This window comes from Zosterops lateralis, assembly GCF_965231275.1.
Source record: "Zosterops lateralis genome assembly, chromosome: 26".
In the NCBI taxonomy this organism is placed as follows: domain Eukaryota; kingdom Metazoa; phylum Chordata; class Aves; order Passeriformes; family Zosteropidae; genus Zosterops; species Zosterops lateralis.
In genome coordinates, this window is record NC_139786.1 from 924,175 (window position 1) to 951,327 (window position 27,153).

The 27,153-nt window shown below is 50.5% G+C and overlaps 2 protein-coding genes across 2 annotated transcripts; both read right to left on the reverse strand.

Annotated features, from left to right (window-relative positions):
* Positions 1-345: 345 nt before the first annotated feature.
* Positions 346-1,378, reverse strand: RABIF (RAB interacting factor). The gene is made up of 2 exons (XM_083878646.1): positions 1,172-1,378; positions 346-1,096 (listed from the first exon to the last, which is right to left on the reverse strand). Exons 1-2 carry the CDS (start codon positions 1,364-1,366, stop codon positions 854-856), a joined length of 438 nt encoding a protein of 145 aa, XP_083734772.1. The 5' UTR covers positions 1,367-1,378; the 3' UTR covers positions 346-853.
* A 900-nt stretch (positions 1,379-2,278) lies between these two features.
* On the reverse strand, positions 2,279-22,931 carry KLHL12 (kelch like family member 12). Its single transcript, XM_083878456.1, has 12 exons — positions 22,857-22,931; positions 22,450-22,647; positions 16,671-16,824; positions 15,708-15,925; positions 12,871-13,020; positions 10,867-10,981; positions 8,278-8,384; positions 7,179-7,374; positions 6,338-6,496; positions 5,204-5,302; positions 4,137-4,323; positions 2,279-3,765 (listed from the first exon to the last, which is right to left on the reverse strand). The coding sequence occupies exons 2-12, from the start codon at positions 22,633-22,635 to the stop codon at positions 3,639-3,641; spliced, it is 1,698 nt and encodes a 565-aa protein (XP_083734582.1). The 5' UTR covers positions 22,636-22,647; positions 22,857-22,931; the 3' UTR covers positions 2,279-3,638.
* Between the last annotated feature and the right edge of the window lie 4,222 nt (positions 22,932-27,153).

Genomic DNA, 27,153 nt, shown 5'->3' on the forward strand with positions numbered 1-27,153 from the left:
GGAGAGACTTCAGGTGTTGGCAGGTCCAGACACCAAAGCCTTTTGCTGACTTGCAGAGCTTGGGAAAGAGGGAGCCTTGAATCCCAGCCCCTGCTCCCTGCACCACTGACCTGGTTCAGTGAAATATAATTAATTTAGGGAAGGAATAATGTGATTGTGAGCTCTGTGCAAGGAATGACTTGTGGCAGGTCCCCACCACAGCTGAGCTGATCTCACAGCCTGCAATGAGCCTTCCTGTGTAAGTGCTTCCCAAGCCTGAGAGTTGTCTACCCTTATTTTCTAGGAGTTATTGCAGGCAACTGCAAAACAGTTTTTCAACATGCTGGATAAAAAGCAGTGAAAATATTTGTGAGTGTATGTGAATTTTTATTAGTCCTCATTGACACAGGAATGGTGCAGCTTCAGCAGGTCCCAAAGCTGGTGATGTGTCCAGTGGAGCAGCAGCAGCTGCTCTTCCCCCAGGCCACGTCTGGTGACTGGGACACTCCTCCTCCCACAGAGCTCATCAACAGCACAGTGGAGCTGCCTGAGCTCAAACTCCACAGTGATGCTCCTTTTCCCCTCTTCCTGCCCACCCCCTAAAATTCTCAGTCCCCTCTGGGGATATGAATTGGCCCAGAGCTGGACTGCAGAGCTGTCCCATCACCTGCCCCAGGGCTCTGCCTGTGCCACCTCCACAGCCTGGACTCCTGTCCTGGTTATCCTGGGATGGGACCAGTGGGGCTGTGGGTCAGTCACAGCGGGGAGCAGGAGAGCTGTGTCCGGCCGGGCCAGGGGTCAGCGGGGCCGTGGTCATTCGGGCCCTGCAGTGACCAGGGGTGACCAGGCCCGGCTCCCAGCCCCGGGCCCGGCCTCACTCGTGGGCCACCCTGTCCAGCGCCACGTAGAAGCTGTCCTTGTCGTCCAGGCAGTGCCAGCCGATGGGCCCGGCCTCGCAGTCGGCGCACACCAGGAACTTGACGTTGCCCACGTCGCGGGTGAAGCCCACGTTCTCGAAGGAGAACATGTCGCGCACCAGCCAGTGCTCCCGCAGCACGTCCCCGCCGCCTCCCGCCGCCGCCGCCGCCGCCTTCTTCCTCATGGCGGGCAGGAGGAGCTGCGGAGACACGGCCCGTCACCGCCCGGCCCGGCCCGGCCCCGCCCGCCTCCCTCCCCTCAGAGCCCCCGGTACCTCACGGCGGGCCAAGGTGGCGGCGCCGGGCAGCAGCACCCGGGAGCGGCAGCGCTGGCACAGCACGGCCCGCAGGTTGCGGCCCTGGGCGCACACGAGCCCGGCGGGGCCCGGCGCGGCCGCGGGAGGAGCGGGAGGAGCGGGCGGGGACGGAGGAGGCGCCGCCGGTTCCATCTCCGCGCACGGCGCCGCCATGGCCGGGGCGGGGCGGGGCCGGCGGGGTGACGTCAGGGCAGCGTGGGGTGATGTCATCGGGAAGGCCACGCCCCCCGAGGTGGTGGCCACGCCCCCGGTCCTCTTGGCCGGGAGGGGCCGGGATGGGAATTGTGGGATGGGAACCCTGGGCTGGGAGTTCTATCCTGGGAATTCCGGGATGGGAACCCTGCCCTGGGATTTCTGTCCTGGGAATCCTTCCCTGGGAATCCTGCCCTGGATTCTCCAACCTGAACCTCCCCTGGCACAACTTGATGCTGTTTCCCCTCTCCTGTTCCTGTTCCCTGGGAGCAGAGCCTGACCCCCCCGGCTGTCCCCTCCTGTCAGGGAGTAGTGCAGAGCCACAAGGTCCCCCCTGAGCCTCCTTTTCTCCAGGCTCAGCCCCTTCCCAGCTCCCTCAGCCCCTGCTGGGGCTCCAGACCCTTCCCCAGCTCCATTCCCCTCCCTGGACAAGCTCCAATCCCTCAATGTCTTTCTTCTGTTGAGGGTCCCAAGGCTGTCCCCAGGACTGGGGTGTGACCTCAGCAGTGCCCAGCACAGAGGGATGGTCAGGGATGGTCACTATTCCTGCTGGTCACACCGAGGCTGGTACAATCCAGGTGTCATTTGCCTCCTTGGCCACCTGGGCTCATGTTCAGCCCCTGGTGATTTATTATTGCTGTCAACTGTAATCAGAGTATTTTCCTCCTCTTCTCCAACAGACCTGGCAAGAAATTCCCTCATTAGGGATTCCTCCAGGTCTCTGTGCCACAGATCTCACAGCTGGAGCAGCTGGTTTTCACTGCTGGGCTGAAGCTGCAGACCTGAGGGCAGCTGCCTGTCTAACACAAACCCTTCACACAATAGTCAGACATAGCCAGAAGGCAGAGAACAGAAACTCAACTCATACTGGCTCAGGAAATATTTTATTCTTTATACTTTCATTAAAAAATAAACATAGGAAACAAAACCACAGAACACTTGTGTGATAGAAACAAACGCAGAAGGTCAGAGCATTGGCTGAAAGTGCATCATTTAGGTCATGCTACCATGTCCCTGATCCCACCCTGTCCCCAAGCAAGGAGTCAGCAGGAAGCCCAACGAGCAGCACTACAGGAGCCCAGGCACTGTGGGGCCAAGCTGATGGCAGAGGGGAGCCTGTGCTCCCAGGAACGCAGTGAGGCAGGATTTGCTGAGCAGGGAGAGCTCCAGAGCTGCTCTGAGCCCCTCATGGAGCCTCAGCTGGGCCCGTGGGGCAGGCCAGGGATAGCAAGTGGCACAGGATGGGGAGTTGTGAGACAGGGGAATAAACAGCTGAGGACAAAGGGTGAGACACAATCCTGGGTGTCGCTCCAGAACAGCCCTGGGAGCAGAAAAATCCTTGATAAAAGGAAAACCAACACAATGAACTTGAGTGAAAGGCTGCCCTGGGTCTGTGCAGGGACAAACCCCAGTGACTCACCCAGCAGGACCTCGATGGGCAGCAGCAGCCACTGCCTCCCTGCTCTCCTGACCTCCCCACAGGGCAGGGCCCAGCTCCCAGTGCCACACACCGTCTGCAACTGGAGCTGACAAAGCTTTTTGAGGAAACACGATGTGATGAACCTTGCTGAGCACCCCATCAAGAGCACAAACACTGCAGATGCTTCTGTGGCTCCTCTCCCCTGCCCTCTGCCCCCGTGGCCTCGGGCTCTGTGTCACAGTAGTTGAGACAGCTTTAACCTGCAGTTGACTCCTTTGTGTGCAGCCCTGCGAGGGACACAGTGACAGTGCAGGCCCCTCACACTCATCACCCAGCCTGGCTCTGGGAGCACGTTGGAACATTCAGTACGTACACGATGATTTGAAGCTGGAACACAAGAGCAGCTGGACTCACCCTGACACATCCACACGGCCCAGAGCGACCCGAGGGGGCTGGAGAGGTGACCCAGGGCTATGTACATGTCCTTGGGAGGGGTCACCAGGCTGCCTGAGACCAGGCTGGGGCAACTCTGCTCTGCCCCCAGACTGAGCCACAGGAACAGCAGAGAGTGCAGCTTCTTCTGACCCATTCACCCCCTTCCTCCAGCTTCCCACAGAGCCCCTGATTTCAGATGACTGCTGAGATCACACAGTTATGCACATGCTCTAGTCACAAGCAGCACAGAAAGCTGCTCTCCTGGTGCCTAATTCCCACAGCATCCACAACTCTCAAGAACAGTCACTGCAAATCATTTGGGACTCTTCCTCCAGCCGAGACTTTTTAGAATGTTTTTCTTTGTGAGCTCCCTGGTGGTCACTTCTCCCGCAGGACGCAGACTCCGGCGTCGCAGCGCTGCATCCCCAGGGAGGTCACAACTTCCCAGCTGTCGATGATGGGGTCGTAGCACTCGATGCTGCTCAGCAGGGAGTTACCGTCGTATCTGCCACAACACAAAGTTACAGATGAAGGGATTGTGCTGAGAGAGCGTTCAGAGCTCTTCCTGAGAGGTTGGACAGTTGCACACAGCAGGAATAGCCCAAATTATAACCACTGCATCAGGCTGACATTGCTGTCTGCTGCCCCCCTCCCACCCTGGGCTTTTGTGCTGCGTCTATTGGTTGGGTGTGGTGACTTCTGTTGGGTGTGTCCTCCCATAGAGGAGAGGCCCTGTGCAAGGGGAGGCAGCTGTGTCCCCTCAGGTCCCTTGCTGAGCCCCCAGAGCTGAAGCAGCCCGTGGCAGGGACAGCTGTGTCCCCTGAGGTCCCTGGCTGAGCTGCAGCACCCCATGGCAGGGACACCGTGTCCCCTCACCCAGCAATGGCGTAGAGCCGGCCCCGCAGCACGGTGGCGCCCACGTAGCAGCGCGGGGTGGTCATGCTGGTCACGGTGGTCCAGGAGTCGGTGCGGATGTTGTAGGCCTCCACCGAGGACAGGTGGGCCGTGCCATCGAACCCGCCCACCACGTAGATGTGGTCGTTGAGCAGAGCCACGCCGGCCCCTGTGGGGAGAAGGTGGAGCAGTCACAGCCAGGAGTGACCCCAGCAGCGCCGGGCTCGCTGTCACAAGGCTGAGCAGGTCAGCTCCTCCCTTTTCACAGCACATTTCTGATGCTTGTACCTGTCCCAAAAGAGCTGATAACCCTGTATTCTGTTGTTGATACATGAAAACATCTCACTCCACCAAACACTGCTGACTCTGTGGCGTGGGGGGCACAAGAGCTTTACCTGGGCTGACACCTGGCCACAGGTATGTGAGCAGAGCAGCACCAGGCCTGCTCTGCTGGCTGGGACTGTCAGCACAGAGACAGGTTCCTCTGCTGTTTCTGACTCCCTGGTGTTCCTCAACTCCTGGCTGTGGCCTGGAGAGTAGCTCACATACTCCTCCATGTAAAGCTGGAGGAGGGATTTCCCTGACATTACTCCTCTGGAGTAAGACAAAATGAAATCTGGTTTCTACACTGCTGCAGAGACAGAGGTGGCTGGAGCTGGAGCAGCTGCCTGAACAGGTGCTCTCACAGTGAAAGCAGACAATAATATGCTGCTCCAGCTGGGAATTTATGAAACCAGCAGCAAATAACCCCCACCAGCCTTGGCTCCTCCTTGGCAGCCCCTCAGGTACAGCACTGCAGGACACTGTGACATTACCATGCACTCTGTGGCCTCAGGGATTCCTGCACTAATGAATATCCTGGAGGAAATGAGCCAGCTACCCTGCAGTTTTAGGGCACGGATCTGTTTCTTTACAAACAGGGTATAAGAGACCTGTTTCACTAAACACATCCTGGATTTCCCTGCCTGTCCTTGCTGAGAGCACCAGAACAGCTGGGAATGGCCAGGCTGACCCAGTGGGCTCTCCAGGGTTAGCACTGTGGCTCTCACCTGAGCGCTTGGTGGCCATTGGAGTGACATTTGTCCAGTGTCCAGTGTGGGGGTCATACCTCTCGACAGAATTCAGGATGTTCAGCCCATCGTAGCCTCCTGAAACAGAACACAGGAACAGAACCATGGGGGTGACCTGGGGAGAAGGTTTTCTGTGCAGAGAGCAGTGCCTGGTGGGCCCTGAGCCCACCCTGGTGGGGCAGAGGATCCTGCAGCCAGCCCAGAGCCAGGCTGCAGATGTGCAGCTCCCAGGGCTGTGCTGCAGCTGCACAAGGCTGAAAGGTGCCAGGGTTGGGATCTCTCCAGAGCTGTTTCACAAGCTGATATTAAAATCTCAGTGCAGCCCCAGTGAAGGAGCAGTGTGCTGCCATCTATCCTGGGGGAGAGCATGAGGAAGAGGAATAAATGTGGCTGGTTTATGGCCAGATTCAAGGCCAGGTTGGGCAGGGCTTGGAGCAACCTGGGCTAGTGGAAAGTGTCCCTGCACATGGCAGGGGGTGGAATGAGACTAAGTCCCTTCCAACCTAAACCATTCAGTGGTTCTATGAAACCAGGGCCTAAGTCTGTGACTCCCCAGGAACAGGACTGCAACAGATGTGGGTGCAACACTGGGCCTGCCTTTTCTGGGGCCCAGAAGGTGACCTACAGAACCTTCAGAGTGCTCTGTCCTCTGACAATCTCACTGCATTCACATCTGGTGTGGTGCTCTGAAACTGAAATGAGTGCTGCTGGAAGAAGCTGGAGAACAGACAGCTCAGGATACATTTCTGGAGCACCACAGCCACCATTACTTTGTGTGGTGCAGGTGCACCCCCTGTCCCATGGCTACCTGGGCATTTAGACACTGCCCAGGTCACACAAAGCCTCAGCTGGCATTGCTGATCCTCCACACTTCTCAAATCAGTGTAATTTGGAGTGTGCAGCACTCTCTGCAGTATGTGGCAGCTGCAGCCCAAGCCATTGTGATGGCAACAGTGAGATCAGGAATCACTGACACAGCTGTGAGTTCCCAGTGAAGTTAAACCTCTTCTAACACAGAAATGGCAGGTTGGTGCTGCTCAGGCAGCACTTGCATGGTCACTTGGGTCAAAAGGCAGGCTGTGCACAGCCCCCAGAGGTGCTGAGGGTACCTACCCAGGCAGTAGATGACTCCATTGGCCACCACCAGCCCCGCTCCCTCCCGGGCAGTCTGCATGTCCCCCAGCATGCTCCACTGGTCGATGTTGGGGTCGTAGCGCTCCATGCTGGTGTGGCGGCGGCTCCCGTCGAACCCGCCCGACACGTAGATCATGTCTGCAGGACAGGGGAGGGCCCCAGAGAGTCAGATATGGCACAGGGAACACCAGGGCCCTCATACATGGGGCAAAGCTACAACATGGACTGCAAACTACAGACAGAAAATAGACTGCAGCATGCTGGGAGGCAAGGTGAACCCAAGCTGCCCAGTCTGACCCAACAAACAAACTTAAGTCTCACCTGACCTTCAAATCTGCTTCTTGATGGATGAAAGAGAACACACAGAATCCAGCTACTTCTTTTCATGCTGCAGAACCACTGAAACACTGCCATGCCCAAACCCAAAACCTGCCTGTGGTAAGCCTCATGTCATTACCTCCCCAAAGTCCTCACTCCTTCCCTGCAGATGTTTCAGTCTCTGTGTCACAGCTGTACTCGGTGTCCTGTGCTCAGTGTTGCCCAACACTGCCACCACCCTCAGAGCTTCCCACTCCATCATCTCTCACAGAGCCCCTTTCCCCCAGTTCAGGGATCTGTGCTGCAGGAACGCAGCGGAGGCAGAGCTCCTCTCAGGATATGTGGGCAAGTTTTTCCATTTCTGCATCCCGGCGATGAGAAGGCAGAATCTCAGGCTCCCCTCCTCCTCCTCCAGAGCCAGCCCACTCTTCACACACCACCTCAGAGCATCTCAGGCTGGAGCTGAACAGGCTTATATGTCCTGCCAGTCACCAGGACTTACCCCCAAGGGTTGTGGCTCCTGCCAGCCCTCGGCGCACGTTCATGGGAGCCACGGAGTACCAGATGCCATCCTCATCCGAGGTGTAATCCAGGCACTCCACGGAGCTGAGGCGGGAGCGCCCGTCGTAGCCCCCGATGACGTAGATTCGGTCGTGCAGCGACACCGTGGCCACGTAGCGCCGCTTGCGGGTGATGCTCTGGGACAGCAAAAAGCAACACCGAGGTCAAAAATGGGAACAGCACTGGCCATGGAGACCAACCACTGGTTGGTTTCCACTGCTCCTTCCTCTTCTGCTCCTCTCTTGGGACATGGCTCACTACCCCAGAGCTCTGTGGAACTAAAGGACACAGCCCGAGTGACTGTGACTGCCTCCCCCTGCCATGCTCTCGCCTTTGGACCGTGTCTCTCTCTGCACTCAAGTATTTCCCACTAAATGTCATTTATCCTGTGCTGCTGCATAATCTTTGATGGGTTTGGGACTTTTTTTTTTAGCCTCCCCCCCCCCCGCCAGGCTCCTGCAGGCACTGGTAATGGGAAAAAGTGGTGACTCTGATTTGATGAAGGTTTTTAGCCTCTAAAAAAAGATGGGAATTTTGGGACACCAGGTGATGCTGAGTGTGCCCTGAGTGGTGATATTAAAGAAGAGGCAGTTCTCCACCATTTCACACAGATAATAAAATACTGGGTAGAAATACTCCTCAGTGCAGGAATTCTCTCTTCCCATTATGCTCCAAAACAGTGCAAGCAGTGAGATCACGCAGCAGCCTGAAGACTGCACTGATTACACTGTTCCTATTGACATTCCAATTATCATCACTAACCTTAAAGCTTAACACCCCTTCACTAAGAAACATGATAGTTCTCACTCCCACAACCAAGATGTGGGTCTCTGCAGGCTCAGCTGATCAGGTCTATGACAACAACCCCCTCTCCCTCAGTCACTCTGCAAGCTGAAGTGGTTTCAGCATTCACCATGTAGGATTTCTGTCAGAAATCCTCAGCAGATTGCACAGGATAGCCTGAGGAGATTGTTACCCAGCTGGTGCTGCAGGATCAGTATTTGCCCACAGCCCAGTGGTGGCCAGGGCCAGTCCCTTACCGGCAGGAAACTCCACTCCTGGGTCTTGGGGTCGTATTTCTCCACCACATCGATGGGGGACTGCTGGCTGCCGAAGCCGCCGATGACGAGCAGCACTTCGTTGGCTCCTGAGGCACAGGGGGACAGCAAAGCCAAGTCAATCCCTTCACAACCAAAGGGTCACCTCAGGGGAACAGCCTGGAGAAACTCGGAGCCTTCCCTGGCACAAAGCTGCCTCTAAATCCTTGTTTTTGTCTCAGCTCTGGAGAAGGGACCTAACCTGGCTCAGGCAGTCACACTCTCTTTGTGCTCAGTAAAGAAGAGGAAGGAGAAACTCTTCAGAGTGTGTGGCAGACATCTGACTGAGCTGTTAGGAGCTGGCTGGGCTGTTTCTCCTAACATCAAACATCAGAAGAAGCACTTTGAGAAAACAAGCTGCCTCAGACAGGTGTTGAAGTTCATTCCTTTATATTTCCTTTTGTATCCTTTCCGCTGTTTTTCCCAAAGCTCTCACCAGCCCATAGAATCTGCAGGAGAATTGCTGCCTCCTTGCAGGCTCCTCACAACACAAAGTCTCCTCTTGGTTGCAAGTGACATCCAGACCTGATTTAGGGGACTTTGTTCACCAAATGAGAAACAAGTCAGGCTGTCTGAAGCTTGGAAAATTAATGAAATGTTTTCCCAGGAATTTTCTCTTAAATCTCATGTATTTTATTTCAAAATTGCCTTCCCTCTTTTTCTCTGAGATGAATTCTCTGGATTTTTCTTATTTCCTCCATGACTGTTAATAACAGCTGTGACCTGGAGAGTTGCAATTTCCCCTTTAATCACTTATTGGAAGCAGAATTGTCTCAGGTTTGGAACAATTCAGCATCTCCTCGACTCCCTGGGCCCTTTCTGGAACAGGGAGTTTATTACAAGAATTTAGGACTGTCCAAGCAACACCAAGCAACAAACATTTAACAAGACTTTGTCTGTCACAAAGCAGAAAAACTGCCACCTCAGATGACAAATAATATAAAAATAACTGGGAAGGAATCACAAGAGCTCCAACATCTTGGAAAACCTCCTTTCCAGTAAGGCAGCTAAAAGTGCAATCACTTCAGTTCCTCCCATGCAAAGTTAATACTTGATCACAGTTTGTAAGTGACACACTGCTGATATCAGATGGTATGGAATCAATTAAAAACAGCTAGGGCTGAATCCAAAGGATGAACATCAGCAATAATGTGCAGTTTTAAATTACAATTAGACAATAAATGAGTTTTTTAATATCTTTTTTTATCAGGTGAAGTATTTCGACTAAGAATAGAATGAAATGCATTTTTCTAAAAATCATAGAATCGCAAAATGGTTTGTGTTGGAAAGGACTTCAATGCTGATGTCATTCCAAGCCCTGCCACGTTCAGGGACAGTTTGCACTGTCCCAGGCTGCTCCAAGCCCCATCCAGCCTGGCCTTGGACACTTCCAGGGATCCAGGGGCAGCCACAGCTTCTCTGGGCAACTTGTGCCAGAGCCTCAGCACCTCTGAGAGGAGAATTCCTTCCCTAGATTTTCTCTCTTTCTGTGTGTAACCATTACAATTGTCCCATTGCTGCAGTTTCTGATGAAAAGTCCCTTTCTGGCTTCCTTGTAGGTCCCTGCAGACACTGGAAGGCTGATGCAAGTGACAGGCTGAGCTGAAGGGCAGCTCTTTGAAACTGGCACAGGAATTCCCACAAAACCTGTTGAGGCCTGGAATATGCACAATAACATTCCCTTCAAGCCAGAAAGTCACATTAGTGTGTCTCTGACAAACCTTATCTGCCCTCCTCCTTTTGTGGTTAAACTGCTTTCTGTCCCCTAAAAGAGGCCACAAAGGGATTTTGGGGTCTCTCTCCACCACACCTGCAGCAGCACAGGAAAACACACAGGGAGGATTCCCTGCAGGAAGAGTGGTCCATGCTGGCACCAGGACACAGACATAGCACAGAAGAAGCCAGTAAAATACTTTTCCTTCTTCTGTAGGTCATTCCTACATTTATGTTGCTCTCAAATGCTCACAGCCCTAAGAAAAGTGTTTTCCAAACAATTCAGTGACCATGCTTGGTAGAAGTTACTGAAATAAAGGAAGATATCATCATTTATTTGCCTAAAGGAAGATATCGTCATTTATTTATTTTAACAAGGCTAGGGAGAAAAAAGAAAGCACTTCTGAAGGGGAAGAGGGACATCTCCATCCCTCTCCCCTGTTCAGTTTGCTGTGGAAACTTGCTGTCACTCTCCTCACAGCTCTATTTTGGACTCTGATAACTGTCTCTTCAGACAGGAAGAAACTCTTCCCACAGTTCTTGCACAGCTGCATGCTGGGACAAATGTATCTGCAGGTATCAGCAACTCAGGAAACTGCTTTTAAAGCCACAGCAGGGCCCTGGGATTAAAGGCAATCAGTTACTCCCCACACTGGCACTCAGCAATCGCGCTCTGTAAGAGGCACCTCTGTCCTTTGCTCCAGTCCCCTCTCTGTCCCCCTGGGTACCACGGGATGACAAATTACTGCTGTGAAGAGCATTACCACAATTACAAAGTGCCCTGGCCCCTCTCTCTGGCCCCTTTCCCCTGCTGCTCACCCAGACGTGCTCGTGTCCTGGGTCCTTGCATCTGGCTCCGCAGCTCGGGCCGGAGGTGGAATTTCTTGGCTTCGTCCACCAGGTCTCTGCACTGCAGGCTGCAGCGTATGAAAGGCTGGGGAGAGACATTAGTCACTGCTACATGAAATGTATTTTAAGAAGCCTCAGAAGAACTGTCCTAAAGCCAACTCTCATCAGCTCAGACAGCGTGAAAAGGACTCGTGTGCGGGTCCTGGTGCAGGGAAATGGAAAGGCAACTGAAGACCAAAAAGATACAGCTCCATCCTCACAGTGAGGCACTGAAGGCTCCTTAAGGAAAATGGTTGCATTGGAACACCAAGGAAAAGCCACTTCTGCTCCATTTAAGCCAGCAGAAGTATGACTAGGAAGGGGAAATCACACTTGATCTGCCCCACATAACTCGTCCTGCACCTGCCACTGGAGAAGAGCCAGGGAGCACAGCACAACAAAACTGATTTACTGCCCTGAGCACTGTGCACATGGGACATGGAGTTGTGAAAAGGCAACAGGAGCACTGAGGTCTTGTTGAAGAGTGAGGGGCACCCAAGGACAGCCTCATCTCCTTGTACAATGCTGTGTAATCCCCTTCCCCAGCCAAGGGCCTGGAACAACCTCCCCTCAGCTCAGCACTCATTTTCCCTTGGCTGTTGGGTGTACATGGTGCTTCAGTAAGTTCAGATTTACCTGTACAGGTGTCTGTGTGAGGCAGCCACAAGGCTCCACTCTCCACCCTGCCCCAAGCTGAGGCTGTGCCCCCAGTGTGTGGCACTGCCAGACTGGACAGGTCACCTCAGACATTCACTCTGAGAGCTGAGGGCTGTACACACCCTGTCTCAGGCTGGATTTGGAACAGATCTATTTGTTTTGGTACCAGTCCCTTCTCCATTAGCTTCAATTTCAGTTTGAAGTGGGCCATGACAATCTGACTGAACACCCTTTAGCTCTGGTATAACCTAACACAACAGCCCAATAAATTGTCCTGATCTAATAACATCCATGATCTATCACATCTGAGATCACTGTTGCTAAACCAGCCTTTTCCTGGTGTAGAGAAATGTCTGTCATTCACCATTCAGCACCTCTCAGGTTACAAAGGATAGTAACCCTTGAGTACACCCTATCCTATCTAACCTCAAGGCTGGTTTGACCTTCCCTGGCCTCCCTTTGAAATCTGAACTGGGGTCAGCATCACTTCCTGTCTGGAATTAATTTTTCACTGAATTGTCTCTTTGCATCACCCCATTTTGGACTGTCTGCAGCACCTCAGAACACAAAGCAGCAGCATTAGCCACGGCTCCTGGCTGTGTGCTGGTCCTGGACCCACACAACTGTTCTCTTTCTCACTCAGAGGTACTTTCTGGCCACCTGCACCTCAGACACCTTTTCTGAGGAGCCACGAGATCAACGTCAGCAATCCTCAGCCTGGAGATTAGCTGGAAATGGGTTGAAGGACAGGAAAACAAAAGGACTCAGGAGTGGAGCCTTTCCACTCTGCCAAGGCATCAGGGAACAAGTGCTTAAGAAAAGTAGTCTTTAGAGTTTAGAATACAGGATGATATGGTGATATGGTAGTTCTCATAGGCTGCATGCAAAGTTTGTAGGTTTTGTATTTTGTGCTGGCTGGTCACTGTAAATCAGAATATTCAACACAAAAAGAGATAGAATGGATTGTAACAAGGTCCTCACTCTTTTGCTCTTTTTCCCCTACTCTTACCCTATTTCTACCCCTTAGCTCTCTTCTACCCTCTCTCTCCCCTCTTTCTCTCTTTGGGGTTCCCTCCAGCCCAGGCTGGTGGCTGAAGGCAAAGCCCTCTTTACCCACAACCCTTGCAATAAACCCACGTGTCTCTAGAACATCTCAGCTCTGCAGAGCTCCTTCTCCCTGCCCTCCACAGATGCACCTACAAGCAGCAGCAGCAGCAGAGAAAAGAGCTCTGGGTGTGCTGTGTGGGCTGGCAGGACCCCGGGCAGGGGCTGTGGTACCTCGGTGTCGATGACGTCGGTGATGTAGCGCGGCGTGAGCAGCGGCATCCGCACGTACTGCAGCAGCTCCGGCAGCGACGCCTCCCGCTCCTTCTTGGAGTGTTTCACCCAGTTTATCACTGCCTCGAACACCGGCTCCTCTGAGTCCACCTGCAAACAGGAGGCACGTCCTGATCACAGGGCAGAGTGACTTTGGACAGACACTGCCATGGAGCATGCAATATCCAGGGTGTTGCACTGTTTCACAGCGAGCAGGACACCTCAGCTATGAGTCCCGTAGGGAAATCCCCATGAGCACAGTGAATTCCCTCACTTTCTTTTCCTTAAACCTCCATTTGCTTTATCCCCTGCAGATGAGACCAACACTGGGCAGTCCAAGTCCCAGAGCAGTGAGTGCTACGGTGCAGAGCAGAGAGCTCCATGCACTGACCAGTGGGAACTCACAGAGAGCTCCCCCAACCCTCTGGAGCAGGAGCTGTGATCCTGCAAAATCCAAAGTGTTATCAAAGACATGATTAGAATCAGGTTTTCTTTGCACAGCGAAGTGTCTGGCTTAGCCTCAGCAGCCCTGTGCCTGTGCACTGCCCCTTGGACACTCCAGCCAGATCAGGGACACTTACGGTATCTTTTCATTTCAATCCACCTTTTAAAAACTACAAAGGATTTTAGAGTGGAGAATCCCAGGGCATGAATATTACTGCTTATTTCTACTGTTTATTTTATTTCTACTGTTTATTTTATTTTATTTCTGTCTCCACATCCTGGTGCTCACACCACTTCTGGAGATTACACTGACCAAACCATCCAAACCTGATACTGTTAGAGAATCACAGGTGCTTTGGACACCTATGATTACCAAAAGCAAAAGAATTGCAAAAATCTCAATTATATATTACTTAGGTTTTGTTTTCTTTTTGCACATGTGTCAGATCATCCAATGTAAAAGGAAATCAGACATGAATTTATCATCACAAAGTCTGTTACCTAAAGACTAAATATGAAGATAAAAGAAGAGCCTGTGATGAAAGGACTGAGCCTTCCCATCAGCCTGTGACTGGTCCCCTTTGAAGGCCAGTTTGAAGCTGTCAGGCAGAATGTTTTGAATGAGGGAACCCCAGAGGTTAATTATGTAAGGCATTCTTCTATGCCATTGTTTTATATTTGTTACAGTGTGATTTGGAATGGCCTCTTTCTTTTGCAATTACAGGGAAAGGACAATTAGAGCTCACAAAAGGAGAGCAGACTACTGTACTGTTTCCAATTCCCCCACCTCCTCTTTAAATGCAATAATCCTGTGATGATTTATTCCCTCCTGAACTGAATGTCCTCAGATATATTTAAGAGTTTTACTGTTCATTAAATCGTTTATGTTTTGATAAATGATGAGTAACACTAAAGGCAGGATCACAGTGAGGACCTGTCATTGCACTCCCTGAGCAGCCCAGAGATTTTCTGAGCGTGTTCCCTCACCACAATCTTGATTCCACACAGCACCTCTGTGCTGGGCATGGCAGGAGAGATCTGCTCCTTATTCCAGACTGGTTTGGGTTAGAAGGGACTTTAAAGCCCATCCCATTCCACCCCCAGCCATGGGTAGGGACATCTTCCACCAGACCAGGTTGTTCCAAGCCCTGTCCAGCCTGGCCTTGGACATTTTAAAATTGTTACCCCTCTATCCACATAAAAAGTCACTCTTCCTCTTTTTTATAAGCCCCTTTACAAGGTCTCCCTGGAGCTGTCTCTTCTCCAGGCCAAACACCCCCAGCTCTCCCAGCCTGGCTCCAGAGCAGAGCAGAGGGGCTCCAGCCCTCAGAGCCTCCCTGTGGCCTCCCCTGGACCCTCTCCAACAGCTCCACATGTTTCTTGTGTGCTGAGAACCCCAGAGCTGGACACAGCACTCCAGGTGAGGTCTCACAAGGACAGAGAAGAGAGGGAGAATCCCTTCCCTTGCTCTACTTGTCACATATTTTTAAGGTACGACAGTGCATGCTCAACACACTGCCTGGTCTGAACCAGCCCTTCCAATCCACAAGGAAATGTCACTTTTCCCCAGCAGATCATCCAAGAAACTTGGCTGGCTCATTCTGAAGTTCCTCATTATTTTCTGCTCTCAGTATCATCACAACCCCCAGGAGCTCAGCCCCTCACAGCACAAAACTGCAGCTTGTCAAACACCAAACACACTCAGCCCTCTCCACTGCAGATCCCAGCTGGAGCTGAGTCCTTCACCACTGTCTCACATTCTCCTTCTCAAGCAGCCTCATTAAAAAGGGGATGTTGATGTGGCTGAAGACCATTTTCAAGGAATAGATCAACAATTCTCCTCTGGCCACCCCTGTACTGGCTTTTCAGCAATCCCACCAAAAATATCCCATACACTGCTTTGCTTCCCCTGAACTCTGAGCAGTGATTGCTTCAAGCCTTCCAACTGCAGTGAACGTCAGGTCTTGACAAAACCCACCTCAATAAATAATCAAGCTCCCTCCTCATTACCAGGGAATGTTCAACTTATTCACAGAGAACTTGGAAAAATGTATTTGAGACATTTTCTCCAGGGAAAGGAGGGAATGAAAGAGCAATAACTCTGCAAATAGAACTAACTCACTGTGATTGGCTTGCAAGAAACACCTGTGTGAGAACGAATTCTTACAGAGATGCTACACAGTATTGATAAAATTACAAACTAGCAAAAATAAAAACTAGACGCCTCTCAAAAATTAAATTTCAAATTCAGGAGCTGTGTGAGGAGTCCACCCCAGGAGCATGGACTAATTACTGACTGGTTTCAATGTTTTATTTCAATGCTTTGCACAGTAATGTTACTTTTCAGGTTTTACCTGAATTTCATCACACTTGATGAGCTTTTCAACCTCTTCTTGATTTAAGAGGATAAACTCTTCATGCTGAACCACCTCTGGAAAATGTTTCTGGCTGAAGACCTCTGCAGCTTGCATTAGATCCACACAATTGTGTGTCTCAGCAAAATCCCGAATGCCCAAACAATTTGATGGATCCAGCTGGCTTTCTAGAAACTCACAGCAAGCTTGTTTCACACCTACGGAAAATTGGAGGGGTCAATGAGCACTGCACACTTACTATCAATTCCACTGCTGTGGCAAGGGCTTCAAAAAAACAAAGTTCTAAGCAATAATGAAAATCCAATTCAAATAACAAGTTAAAGTACTACAGAAACACAGACATGTATTGTTTTGGAGACTGTGAATACACTTGGAATAGCCAGACCACAGGTTTGGGCTGAACTGAGCTCTGGATTTTTTAATCCATGAAAAAATTACATAAATCTGATACTAGGAAGACTCCAATGTGAGTTGTACTCAGCTCTGTGGATTATAAACCACTGATGTGTCTGTTAGTGGGTGTGGCACCAGATTTCTGTGTCTGTGATAACTTTTGGGTAAATTGTCTGGGATTTGGGATAATTGTGCGTGTGCAATGACAACAACCAGCCTGTTACTGACCCAGACATACTGTGATGGCAGGTCAATGACATCTAGAATTGCTTATTATAATAATATAATAAATGTAGCTGAGCTATAACATTTATGTGCTGCACAGCTCACAATTCCTCTTGGGAATACTCAAAGAAAGGAACCTGTTTTACCATTTTGTTTTGCACCCAAATCTGCTCCTTTTCCAACGAGACCACGGCGCACAAGAAAAGAGAAATCTGACATAACTACTTATAAATATTATTCCTCCCAAAATCTCTCTTCCATGCACAGAGGGTCAAACAAACCAAATCTCTAAACAGCAGCAATTTGTGCTAATCCTTGAATTACCTTTCAGCTGAAGCAGACATGCTGCTGGCAGCAATTCTTGGACGTTTTCTACTGTCACATGCACAGTTTCTGTATATACAAAGTCCAGCAGGATTTCCATGGTGGAGGCTGTCAGGCCCTGGATATCCACACAGGGTTTGTCTTTCTCTGAGAGCTGTAAATTAAAAGGGAGGCACAGTTTTATTTTTCATTAATGTGATCAGAAAGCTCACAACAAGTTTGAAAATAAGATCTGTCAGAGGTTTCAGCAGAGATTTGTCCTCTCTATTCTGGTGCTCACTGAAAGGATATGGAGAAAGAGGGAATTTCACTACAGAATTCACTTACAGAATGAGTAAGACAAAATTCTTTATGGATCAAAAGGACATTCACACTGTACAGTAAAACCTGAGATCTGAGTCAGCAGAGATTTCATGTGTCACCTGTGCAAGACAAGTAAATTCTCTCCTCCATGCAGCACTGCAAGGGAATTCCTCCCTGAGCTGGATGTGTGTGACACTGCAGTTCACAGGAGTCCCCATTTAACTGTTGGCCCAAACCAGGATCTTTTACCTGGTGTGAAAGAGGCCAATCCACACCCAGAGCTCAGCTATTCAATAATTCCAGTTCAGCACAGAAAGGGAGCTGGGGGCCAATCCCCAGAGCCAGCACAACTGGCAAAACTGTTCACTATTTATACATTTTAGCAAATGAAAGTATTAATGTCCATTGGCTAAAAGCTACCTAGTTCTCTTATTGATTAGCCTTCTATCTTCTATTGGTTATCAATTTCCTTGCTTCTTACACTAATTATTGCCATGCTCAGTCTCTCTCTTCCTCTGGGTCAGGGATTTCTGGAGTGGGTGGCTGTGAGTCACATACCCCTGCTGGAATTACCTTCTACCCATTCAGAGCCCAGTTCAGCACAGCTCCTGAGCTGGTTTTATCAATTTCTTCCTTCTTTTGGGACATCTCTGTGTTCCCCATCATTGGGAGATCCTTCTGCCCGAGTTTTGGTAAGTTCCCCCTGGGCACGTCCAGCCCTAAACCTGAACAAGTCAATTCTTGTGCTGATGAGTAATTTTTCCTTTCCAACACCTGGACATCTTCACCACTCCACTCTAAAACCAAGCCAAAGATAAAAAGCTTTCTCAATTGATCCATTTCCTGATTCAATCTTCAAGCTTATGGTGAACTTCATTTCTAAAATGAAATTAAGTAAAATTACAGTTTGTGCAGTGATGGCACTTACACAAACCAGACTTTGTCCCCTGACTATTTTACCACCTCAATGATTAATTTTGGAATAATTATTTTTTCCAAAGAACATTATCCTCTCAACGGTCACTCTTTGGGAACAACAAATTCTGTGAGAATCCATCAAATTTGCACAAAACAGAGATTATATTTCACAAAGCATCAGTTTTGTGGTTCAATGCCTGCAGCACAGAGCTGCTGGCAGAGCACACAATGATTCCTGAGCAGTGGAGTGTCTGGTGGGCTCAGTGATCACACATTGCTGCACCTCCAGAGATAATGATCTTTCTGTGGGACACTGCAAAACCAGCCCCTGATTTCTGGAGCAGTGCAAGAACAATGCAGACAAAATCCTATGGCTTTTCTTGCCAAGAATGAGCCCAAAGTTGGTACAGCCAGTTGGAGAGAGGCTGAGGGAGCAGGAAGAATGGCCAAAGCACCATCACTGAGCTTCAAACCTGCCACAGCTGGGGGAAAAGGAGGTGATACAGAATACAAAAAATGAGAGCAGTGGAAGGTACTCCTGCAGAGGACACAGCAGAGGTGAGCCCTGTCTGTGATGCAGATACACCTGGAGTAGAGAAGTACAGGGTGTAATGGTGACCCTCAAAGGAATTTGAGGGAAGACACCTTTTAAATCTGTTGACTCACTGAACAAACTTCATGGATTCCCAAGTCAGGAAGGAACTGCAAATTACCTTGTCTGACCTGCTGTGTGACAGGCCAGGCATTGCATTCAGAAGCTAAAACCAGTTCCTGCCTTGGGCCAGACAAAACATTCCCAAAACAAGACTGAGCTGTTTGTACCACAAGAGGACATAGATACCACCAAAGTTCAGAAATCATCAAGATGATTCCAAAAAGCAAATGGAGACATAGATCATACATATTTAAAATCAAAGATGTTACAAACTTCTACTGACGGCTCAGGTCTTCACACATCAGCCTGGAGCTGATAAAGAAGCTCCTGCCCCACAATCAATCAGCCATGCACAAACTCTCTTTATATTGCTGACCACAACACAAACCATGAGGACAACACCAATACCACACAGATGAGAACTTCCTGCTTCCTTTGTATTTCTGCTACACTCCACTATTTGGTTGTTATTTTGCCTGGCATGCCTGGAGGAAGGAAGTAGTTCACGTAAGTTCATCTAATGTGTGTGATGCAGAATTGGGATCCTGATATAACTTAAAGACAGATCTCAGCTGGCCAGGGGTGCACGGGGAGCTGGGAGGGGACACAGCTGGGACAGATGACCCAAAGTGACCAAAGGCCTGTTCCAGACCCTGGGACATCATGCTCAGTGTATAAAGTGAGGGGCAGAAGAAAGGAGGAGAAGGATGTTTGGGGTGATGGTGTTTGCCTTCCCAAGTCACTGTTGGGTGTCATGGAACCTGCTCTCCATGGGATGGCCCAACATCCACCTGCCCATGGGAAACCCAGAGTGAATTCCTGGTTTTGCTCTCCATGGGATGGCCCAACACCTGCCTGCCCATGGGAAACAGGGAATGAATTCCTGGTTTTGCTTTGTTTGCACATGTGGCTTTTGTTTTCCATATTAAACTGTCTTTATCTCAACCCACAAATTTTCCAGCTTTTATCCTTCTGAGTCCCTCCCTGATCCTGCTGGTGGGGAGCCAGCACAGGGCTCTGAGGGGCTTGGCTGCTGCCTGGGGCCAAACCACGACAATCATGCAGGAGAATGGCTCTAAAATTTTGCAACTCCTTTCTTACCCAAGGCTACTTCTTGTTTGTGCTTTTACTAATGCAGATACACAAAAATACACTGGAATAAACCCCAATTTCTTCTCACAGGGGAAGAGAAATGCTGGCATGACAGTGCTGCTGTGGGCTCACTGTACCCTGGAGAGAAATCACAGCACAGCCAAGTTGACTATGTAAAAACCTGGAAATATCAGTTGTTTACTTTCAGAATAATATTTCTCTGTTTTTTTGGGGAAAGAACCCTTCAATTTCTACAACACAGCCTCCATGAGAAGACAGAATAGTTTCTTTCTGAGGTGGAGGCAGTGATCAGCTCTTAAAAGATCCCAAGTTACATTAACTTGGCCAAAGACAAACACCAGTGCACAACCAAGATCCAGGGGAGGTAAAACTGCTCTGCAATTTTCACTACAAGGAACAACCCTGCAAGTAAAACTGATGGTGTTTCAGTTCTCCCACACTGCTCAGCACAGGGGCAAAGGAAAGTGCTGTAAAAAGCCTGGGGTTCAGCAGGTGATCAGTGGCTTCTCCTCATTCTGTAAAACGGGAAGAGAAAACAGGAAGAAATTAAGAACTTTTTAAAATGTTACAAGTCAGAAGTGAGAGAAGGAAGGAAACTGGAGACACAGAGAAGCAAAGGCAGTTCTTTAGGACAGAAATACCTGCTGCCAGTCTCAGTGCTGCACTGGCCATGCACAGATGTGACACACTGTGACATAACTCCAGGATAAAAGGCCAGGAATGCCATGGCATAACCCCAAGATCAATCCTGAACAAAGCCTCGTGCAGCCCAGCCTGGCACATCAGAACAGCCAAGCAGGAGGTCCTGGAGAGGTCCCCAGAGCTGCAGGAGGCAGTGATGGAGAGCTGAGGACTCCACACACACTCTGAGCTCCCTGGAGCCCCAGCCTGGCCAAACCCCGCACCCACAGCTGCCTGGAGAGTGTCCAGCACTGTCCCATCCCAGCCCTGACACACACACACAGAGGAAATGTGTCCACTCTGAGGTTTACCAAGCTGCCCCTTCCTGGAAGGAAACTGTCCCACAAACACTCTGTAATTGTGCACCCCTTGGCACTTTGGGGTTTCCATAACAAAGAAGGAAATTTGGAAGAAACACAAACTAAGCAAAAGAAAAAACAAAAAACAAACAAACAACTTTAAAGCAGAGGGATTGAGGGAGCACGAGAGAACAAGCAATCCTGCCCACTGAGCACAGGCATTTTCCCAGGAAGAATTTAATTTACATGTCTGAATGAAGGTCAGTGTGGTGCTACAGTTAACACGAGTGTAACAAAGCAAAGAGAGACATCTCAGCAGCCCCCAGCCTTTGTTGGCAGCCAGAAAGAACATTCTGGAGCACACAGAGGGACTGGATCTCTGCACACTGCCCAGACAAAGTCCAGGAATCAAAAACACTGACAGGAACGTGGAGGCAAAGCCAGAGAAGCAGAGACACTCTGCTGTACTGCTGAGCACCTGGAGAACACAGAACTTCAGCCCCCAGGGACTGGATTTGCTTTGTGTGTTTTCTTCGTTTAATTACATTTCCTTTATGCAGAGGAAAGACCACAAACCTGATGAATTTACACATTTCATGAAGATATGGGGAAAAAAAAAAAAAAGATACTGGTTTGTGGTCAGGCCACAGATGCATCATTTTGGTTTCTTTGCAGAGCAGTGTAAAAACTGAGACACCTGACAGCAGTGGGCACACAGAGAGCTCTGCCACAGCCTTCATGCCTGGGTAAAACAAAGAAAAAAAAAAAATCATTCTCTGCTGCAATGACTCTTGGGCAAGCAGGGAGGGCTTTAGGACCTGTCAGCTACTTCATGATGTTTCCTCCTGCTAGCGGGGAAGGTGATAAGATAAGGAAAGCATCTTCCATAAGAAAAAGCTGCAAAGATTGACCCAAACTGATAAAGACAAAGGCAGACAGCGAGTGTCAGTGACTCAGGGAAACTGCACAGGTAGTGCCAGTCCCAGGGGAAGGAAGGGCTGAGGGCCAAGGTGCTCACAGGTGAGATGGGCTGAGGGCAGCACTGGGGGCTCAGAGCCCCCCAACCCCAGGGACACCCCCAGGGCAGGAGAGCAGCACAACCAGAGCCAAGAGGAGCCCAGAGCACACACCAAACACCCTCCCCTGCAGAGAAAGGGGTGCTCAACCTCCCCAGCACAGACCCCACAGCTCAGCACCAGGGCAGGAAAGATGCCCAGAACCACATAAACCACAAATCATCACTAGAAAAAATAAGTAAATGGATCAGAACTCTCCAGCTTGGCAGCTCAGCCTGGCAGCTCGCTGGGCACAGGGTGGGCACAGCAGACCATGAATCGAGGCCCTGCCACAACCTCTTAAGTCCCCGTCAGGTCGCAATAAAGGGCTCTGGGGGCCACTATAAGACACAGAATCATCTCGAAGGGCTCCAGGGCCACCAGGACAGAATCCAGAGGGCTCCAGGGCCAGCATGGGGGGATTCACAGACACCCAGGGCCACCAAGGCAGGAACTGGAGCCCACAGAGAAATCCAGAGAGACCAAGGGCCACCATGGAGAAATCCAGGGTCACCATGGTGGGTCCTGAGACACCCAGAGCCACCATGAAGGGATCAAGAACCACAACAAGGGACATCCTGAGGAATCACAGAGCATCCAGTGGACTTCAGGATCACCACAAGGGGGGATCCTGGGCCTCCACAGGGGGATCCTGGCCCAGCCGCTGAGCAGCTCAACACAGAACGACCCAAGCACTGCATAGCCCTTCCTCCTCCACCCCACGGAATCCCCCAGGGCCGCCGGGCAGCACCGACCTCGCTGGTGAACATGGCGCAGAAATAATCGCTGCAGGCGGCCAGGACGATGCGGTGGGCCGGGAAATCCTTGTGCTCCACGCGGAGGGTGACGTCGCAGAGCGTGTTGCTCTTGCGCAGGGCGTTCATGGCGTTGAGGATGGACTTGGCGTGGGAGTTGGTCATGATGTCCTTGGGGGGGGCCATGGCGCGGGGCACCTGCGGGCACAGCCAGCACGGCCACATGGCACGGCGCCCGCCGCCGCCAGGGGGCGCTGCGGCCCGGCCCGGCCCGGCCCGCCCTCAGCGCCCCGCCCTGCCCTCAGCGCCCCGCCCACCTCCACCACCGCCCCCCGGTGACACCCGCCCGCTCCAGCTCCGCCTCGCCTTGCTCTAACCCACCCCGGAGCCGCCCTGGTCTCACTCACCGCCGCGGGGAGAGAGATCCCGGTCCCGGTGCCGGCCCCGCCACACCGCGCCTTCCCCCCCGCCCTTTCCCCTCTCCCCGCGCCGCGCGCTCTGATGGCGTCATCGCGCCGCGCGCGCGCGGAGGGCCACGCCCCCCTGGGTGACGGGGGGTTGCCCAGCAACGGGAAAAGGGGCGGGGCGGGATGTACAGCGCCCCCCAGCGGCCAATGTGAGGGAATGGAGATCCCGGGAAGGGCTGAGGGAGCGGGGAAAGGGCTCAGCCTGGAGAAAAGGGGCTCAGCCCGGAGAAAAGGGCCCTCAGCCTGAGGAAAAGGGGCTCAGCCTGAGGAAAAGGGGCTCAGGGGGGAGAAAAGGGGGCTCGGCCTGGAGAAAAGGGGGCTGAGGGAGCGGGGAAAGGGCTCTGCCTGGGGAAAAGGGGCCTCAGCCTGAGGAAAAGGGGCTCAGCCTGGGGAAAAGAGGCCTCAGGAGGGAGGAGGATGAGAAAAGGGGGCTCAGCCTGGGGAAAAGGGGCTCAGGGGGGAGAAAAGGGTGTGAGGTGAGGGAGGTAAAAGAGCTAAGAGGGGTAAGAGAGAGGTAGAAGAGAGTAAGGGGAAAAGAGTAAGAGTAAGGTAGAAAAAGAGCTAAGAGAGTGAGGACCTCGTTCCAATCCATTCTATCTCCTTTTGTGTTGGATATTCTAATTTACAGCGACCAACCAGCACAAGATACAAACCCTACAAACTTTGCCTGCAGCCCATGAGAACTGCTCTATCACCACATCATCCTGTATTCTAAACTCTAAAGAGACTTTTCTTATCCACCTTTTCCCTGATGCCTTGGCAGGGTGGAGAGGGGCTGCACCCTTGGGGCCTTTTGTTTTCTGTCCTTCCACCCATCTCCAGCTCATCCCCGTTTTCCTGCCTGCCATGATCACATCTCAGAGCTGAAATTCATTTCTATTTCACTCACAGGTTTTACATCTCCAGTATTTCTTACCAGACAATCATATCCACAAGCCCTTCCTGTCCCACCTTTCCCAGCATCTCTGGGATGTTGGTTCTGGAAGCAGAGCCCTCACAGAGCTCAGGGCACTCTCCCCTGGTGTGGCTCCTGCAGGGTGAACCCCTGGAACTGGCTCTGCAGGAGCCAAGCTGTGAGCCAGGAGCCTGCTTTAGAATCCCAGGATTTTGAATTTAATGCTATTTTTGAGTTCTTCCCACACACACAAGTCAACATCTCTTGCAGATCGCCTCCAGCTGACAGCCCCGAGCCGCCCCCTCTCCCCCCTGCCCTCGGCTTTGCTTCCAACTCTGCCTGGCTGTGAATTTTAAAACCTCGATCCATCCATACAGGCAGGTGTACAAGCTGAGATAAATTCCCAGCTAAATGTAGAACAGAGTATGACTTAAGGAACCTGTATATTGAGGTTGAGGTGTATCATCCTGGCCTGGAGGCTGATCATTAATTCATAAACTTCCTCCTCTAAGAACCAGGGTCAGTCTGTTTGGAGGATGGAATGTACATGGAGTGAGAGTTTGGAGGATTTGTTTGACCTCAGCCATGCTAAAGAGGCAAATGATTGGCAAGATCTGGCACCTGAGGATGAGAATTCAGTGTTTTCAGCACGGAGGGCAGTTTACCACTGGCAGATGCTCTGCCACGGGGGATTTTTAAGTCGGCAGCACCTCATTTTCTGGATCCAACTGAAGCAGAAATGATTGTGCTGGAGGCAGGCACCAGGATGTGTGTCAGGCTGCATCAGCATCTGCTCCTCTGGGAGCTTGGAGTGGGGAGGGATGTGTGACCAGAGTGTCAAAGCAGAGTCAGTGCATGAGACACAGGCTGGAAGAGAGAGGAGAGGCAGCATATGCCTGTTTAATGCTCTCTGTGCTCCTCATTCCCAACACTCAGCCTCTGGATCCACCTGATGTGCCCACGAGACAGCAAGGAGAGCTTTAGCCTAAGTACAAGCAGGATCATTACAAACAATTCTAATTGATGAAAAAAAAATTATTATTTGAAATACTTTAGTTACAGATTTTTTTTTTTTAGATTCATGTACTTCTAGACACAAGACTGATGTGTTTTATTGTTCATTCACAGAGAAAATGTTTTCTGTTATTAGAAATTTCCTTTTTTCCCAGGATTTTCATTCCTTTGGTCCCACACTAGGCACATTCTCAGAGCTTACAGGGCATGCAGAATTGTGGTGCTGTGGGAGAAAGATGCTTTGGGGAAAGCAGAGGAAGAAATGTTGGAACTGAGTTGACTGTAAGTCTCTCATGTCAAAACTAACAAAAGCCACCACCGGATTTGGGAATATCCTCTTGAGAACATTCATCCTCTGGAGGATAATCCTTTACCAGCCACTGCCAGCTGCCTTTGGCTTCAGCTCCTGCTGAAGCTGCTCATCTGAGGAGTCTCAGTCTGTTCTCAGTTCCTCTGCTGCAGTTTCCAGGAGAAAAATTCAGTTGCTGCATTTCAGCTCCTGTAGCAAGCCCTGGGTTAAGAATTTTTTATTCTTTTCCAATCCAGCTTCCCAAATAGATGTTCTTCAGCTGAAAATAAGGAAGAGGTGATTTCTTATATCAGAGAAACTGATATTCCTGGAAAAACAGGCCAATGTGCACCCAAGCTCTCCTTCAAGTCTGAGCAGCACAGGGAGCTCCAGATTCTCCCTCAGCAGTGGTTTGTCAGTTTGGGATGGGCAAGGCTGTTGTGGCTGTGATCATGGAAGAAGCCAAACTCTTTGATCCCTGAAGGCTGTTCCACCTTTCCCTGAGATCAGGATAACTCTGATTGTCTCCACTTTGCTCTTCATGGCTTGTAGTGGGTCCAGTGAATGTAACTTAGATGGAAAAATAGAAATACAACATCCCTCAGACCTTTAAATCATATCTTTGATCCTTCCCAAAGACACCCTTACATAACCATTATGTAAACTGTCTCCAAAAAATCTAAGAAATGCCTCTTGTAAAAATACCCCACCTCCATCATGGAGCTATTGTGAAAACACACAGAGGAGACCAAAAATATTGCCAAGGAGCTATCAAGAGTAAGCCCCAATTCCCACAGAGGAGCCATTGTAAATATAACCATAAAAAATGGAGGGATCATTGTACAAATCCCTTCAAAAGGCCCCCGCGAGAATAATTCCAAATATCACACAAAAGATTTTTAATACTGGATGCTTTGTGGGATTTTTTGGTTGGTTTTCTTTTTTATGGGCTCTTTAATGAGGTGTTTATTGCTACGCTTTGACATTATAGATCACTTCCAAAATGGCTTCTATGTGATGTTATTGGGGCAATTTTAGACTCACCAAGATGTTCCCAGTAAATCCATATGGTTTTGACTCTAGGGCTGCTTTTCAATTGCCTTGATGATTTTCACAATTGTTTCATCAGTGATTGCCCTGAGGACATTTTCTAAATGTCCCTTCAATGGGATCTCTGAGACTTTTGATAAATTTCTTTGCTGGGACCTTAGATCTATGTATTTTCATAACTGCCTTTGGCTGTGGTTTCTGGTGTGCTCTGCCTGTAGATCAGAATTTTTTTCCAGCTTTTAGAGGAGTCACAGATGGTTGGTTCCTGGGCTGGGACTTCAGATAATTTTTCAAATTGTTCTGTTCTTTAGGTGAGAGCTTTGAGCCGATTTAAAATGACTTCGGGATATCGAGGCTCTGGAATTGGGGGATGCCTTCAGGAATACTCTGAGAGAAGTCTCACAAGGGTGGTCTGAGAAGTGCTTTTAAAACCTCCTGTGATAAACTCAGGTTCTTTTGGGGGCTTTGGGTGCATCTGTCATATGGGATCTGTCAGGGACGGTCTGTGAGTCCTGTGTGAACAGCACAGCCCCTTGTCCTGGGTGTGGGGACCCATGGGGACCCCGGGGCTGTGTCTGTGTGTCTGTCTGTGTCTGTGTGTTTGTGTGTGTCTGTGTGTGTGTCTGTGTCTTTGTGTTTCGGTGTTTGTGTCTGTGTGTGTGTCTGTGTCTATCTGTCTGTGTCTGTGTGTCTATGTGTCTGTCTATGTGTCTGTTTGTGTCTCTGTGTGTGTCTGTGTATCTGTGTGTCTGTGCATGTCTGTCTGTATCTCTGTGTGTCTGTCTGTATATCTGTCTGTCTGTCTGTCTGTGTGTGTCTCTCTGTGTCTGTGTGTCTGTGTGTGTCTCTGTGTCTGTGTATCTGTGTGTCTCTGTGTCTGTCTGTGTGTCTATCTGTCTGTCTGTGTCTGGCCGAGCCGCAGCAGTCCCTGCACACCGCTCAAGGGCAGGGGGAGCTCTGAGCCCGCCCGGGAGCGGCTCCTGCCGGCT

What these genes read in the sequence shown, in the direction of transcription:
- RABIF (XM_083878646.1), bottom strand. Translation starts at nt 1,366, where the DNA reads ATGGCGGCGCCGTGCGCGGAGATGGAACCGGCGGCGCCTCCTCCGTCC. An exon ending in CCACCTTGGCCCGCCGTGAG is followed by an intron (nt 1,097 to 1,171) that starts GTACCGGGGGCT and finishes GTGTCTCCGCAG; the next exon opens with CTCCTCCTGCCCGCCATGAG.
- KLHL12 (XM_083878456.1), bottom strand. Translation starts at nt 22,635, where the DNA reads ATGGCCCCCCCCAAGGACATCATGACCAACTCCCACGCCAAGTCCATC. An exon ending in AGGAGTGGAGTTTCCTGCCG is followed by an intron (nt 7,375 to 8,277) that starts GTAAGGGACTGG and finishes TTGCTGTCCCAG; the next exon opens with AGCATCACCCGCAAGCGGCG. An exon ending in AATGGCCACCAAGCGCTCAG is followed by an intron (nt 4,324 to 5,203) that starts GTGAGAGCCACA and finishes TTCTCCCCACAG; the next exon opens with GGGCCGGCGTGGCTCTGCTC.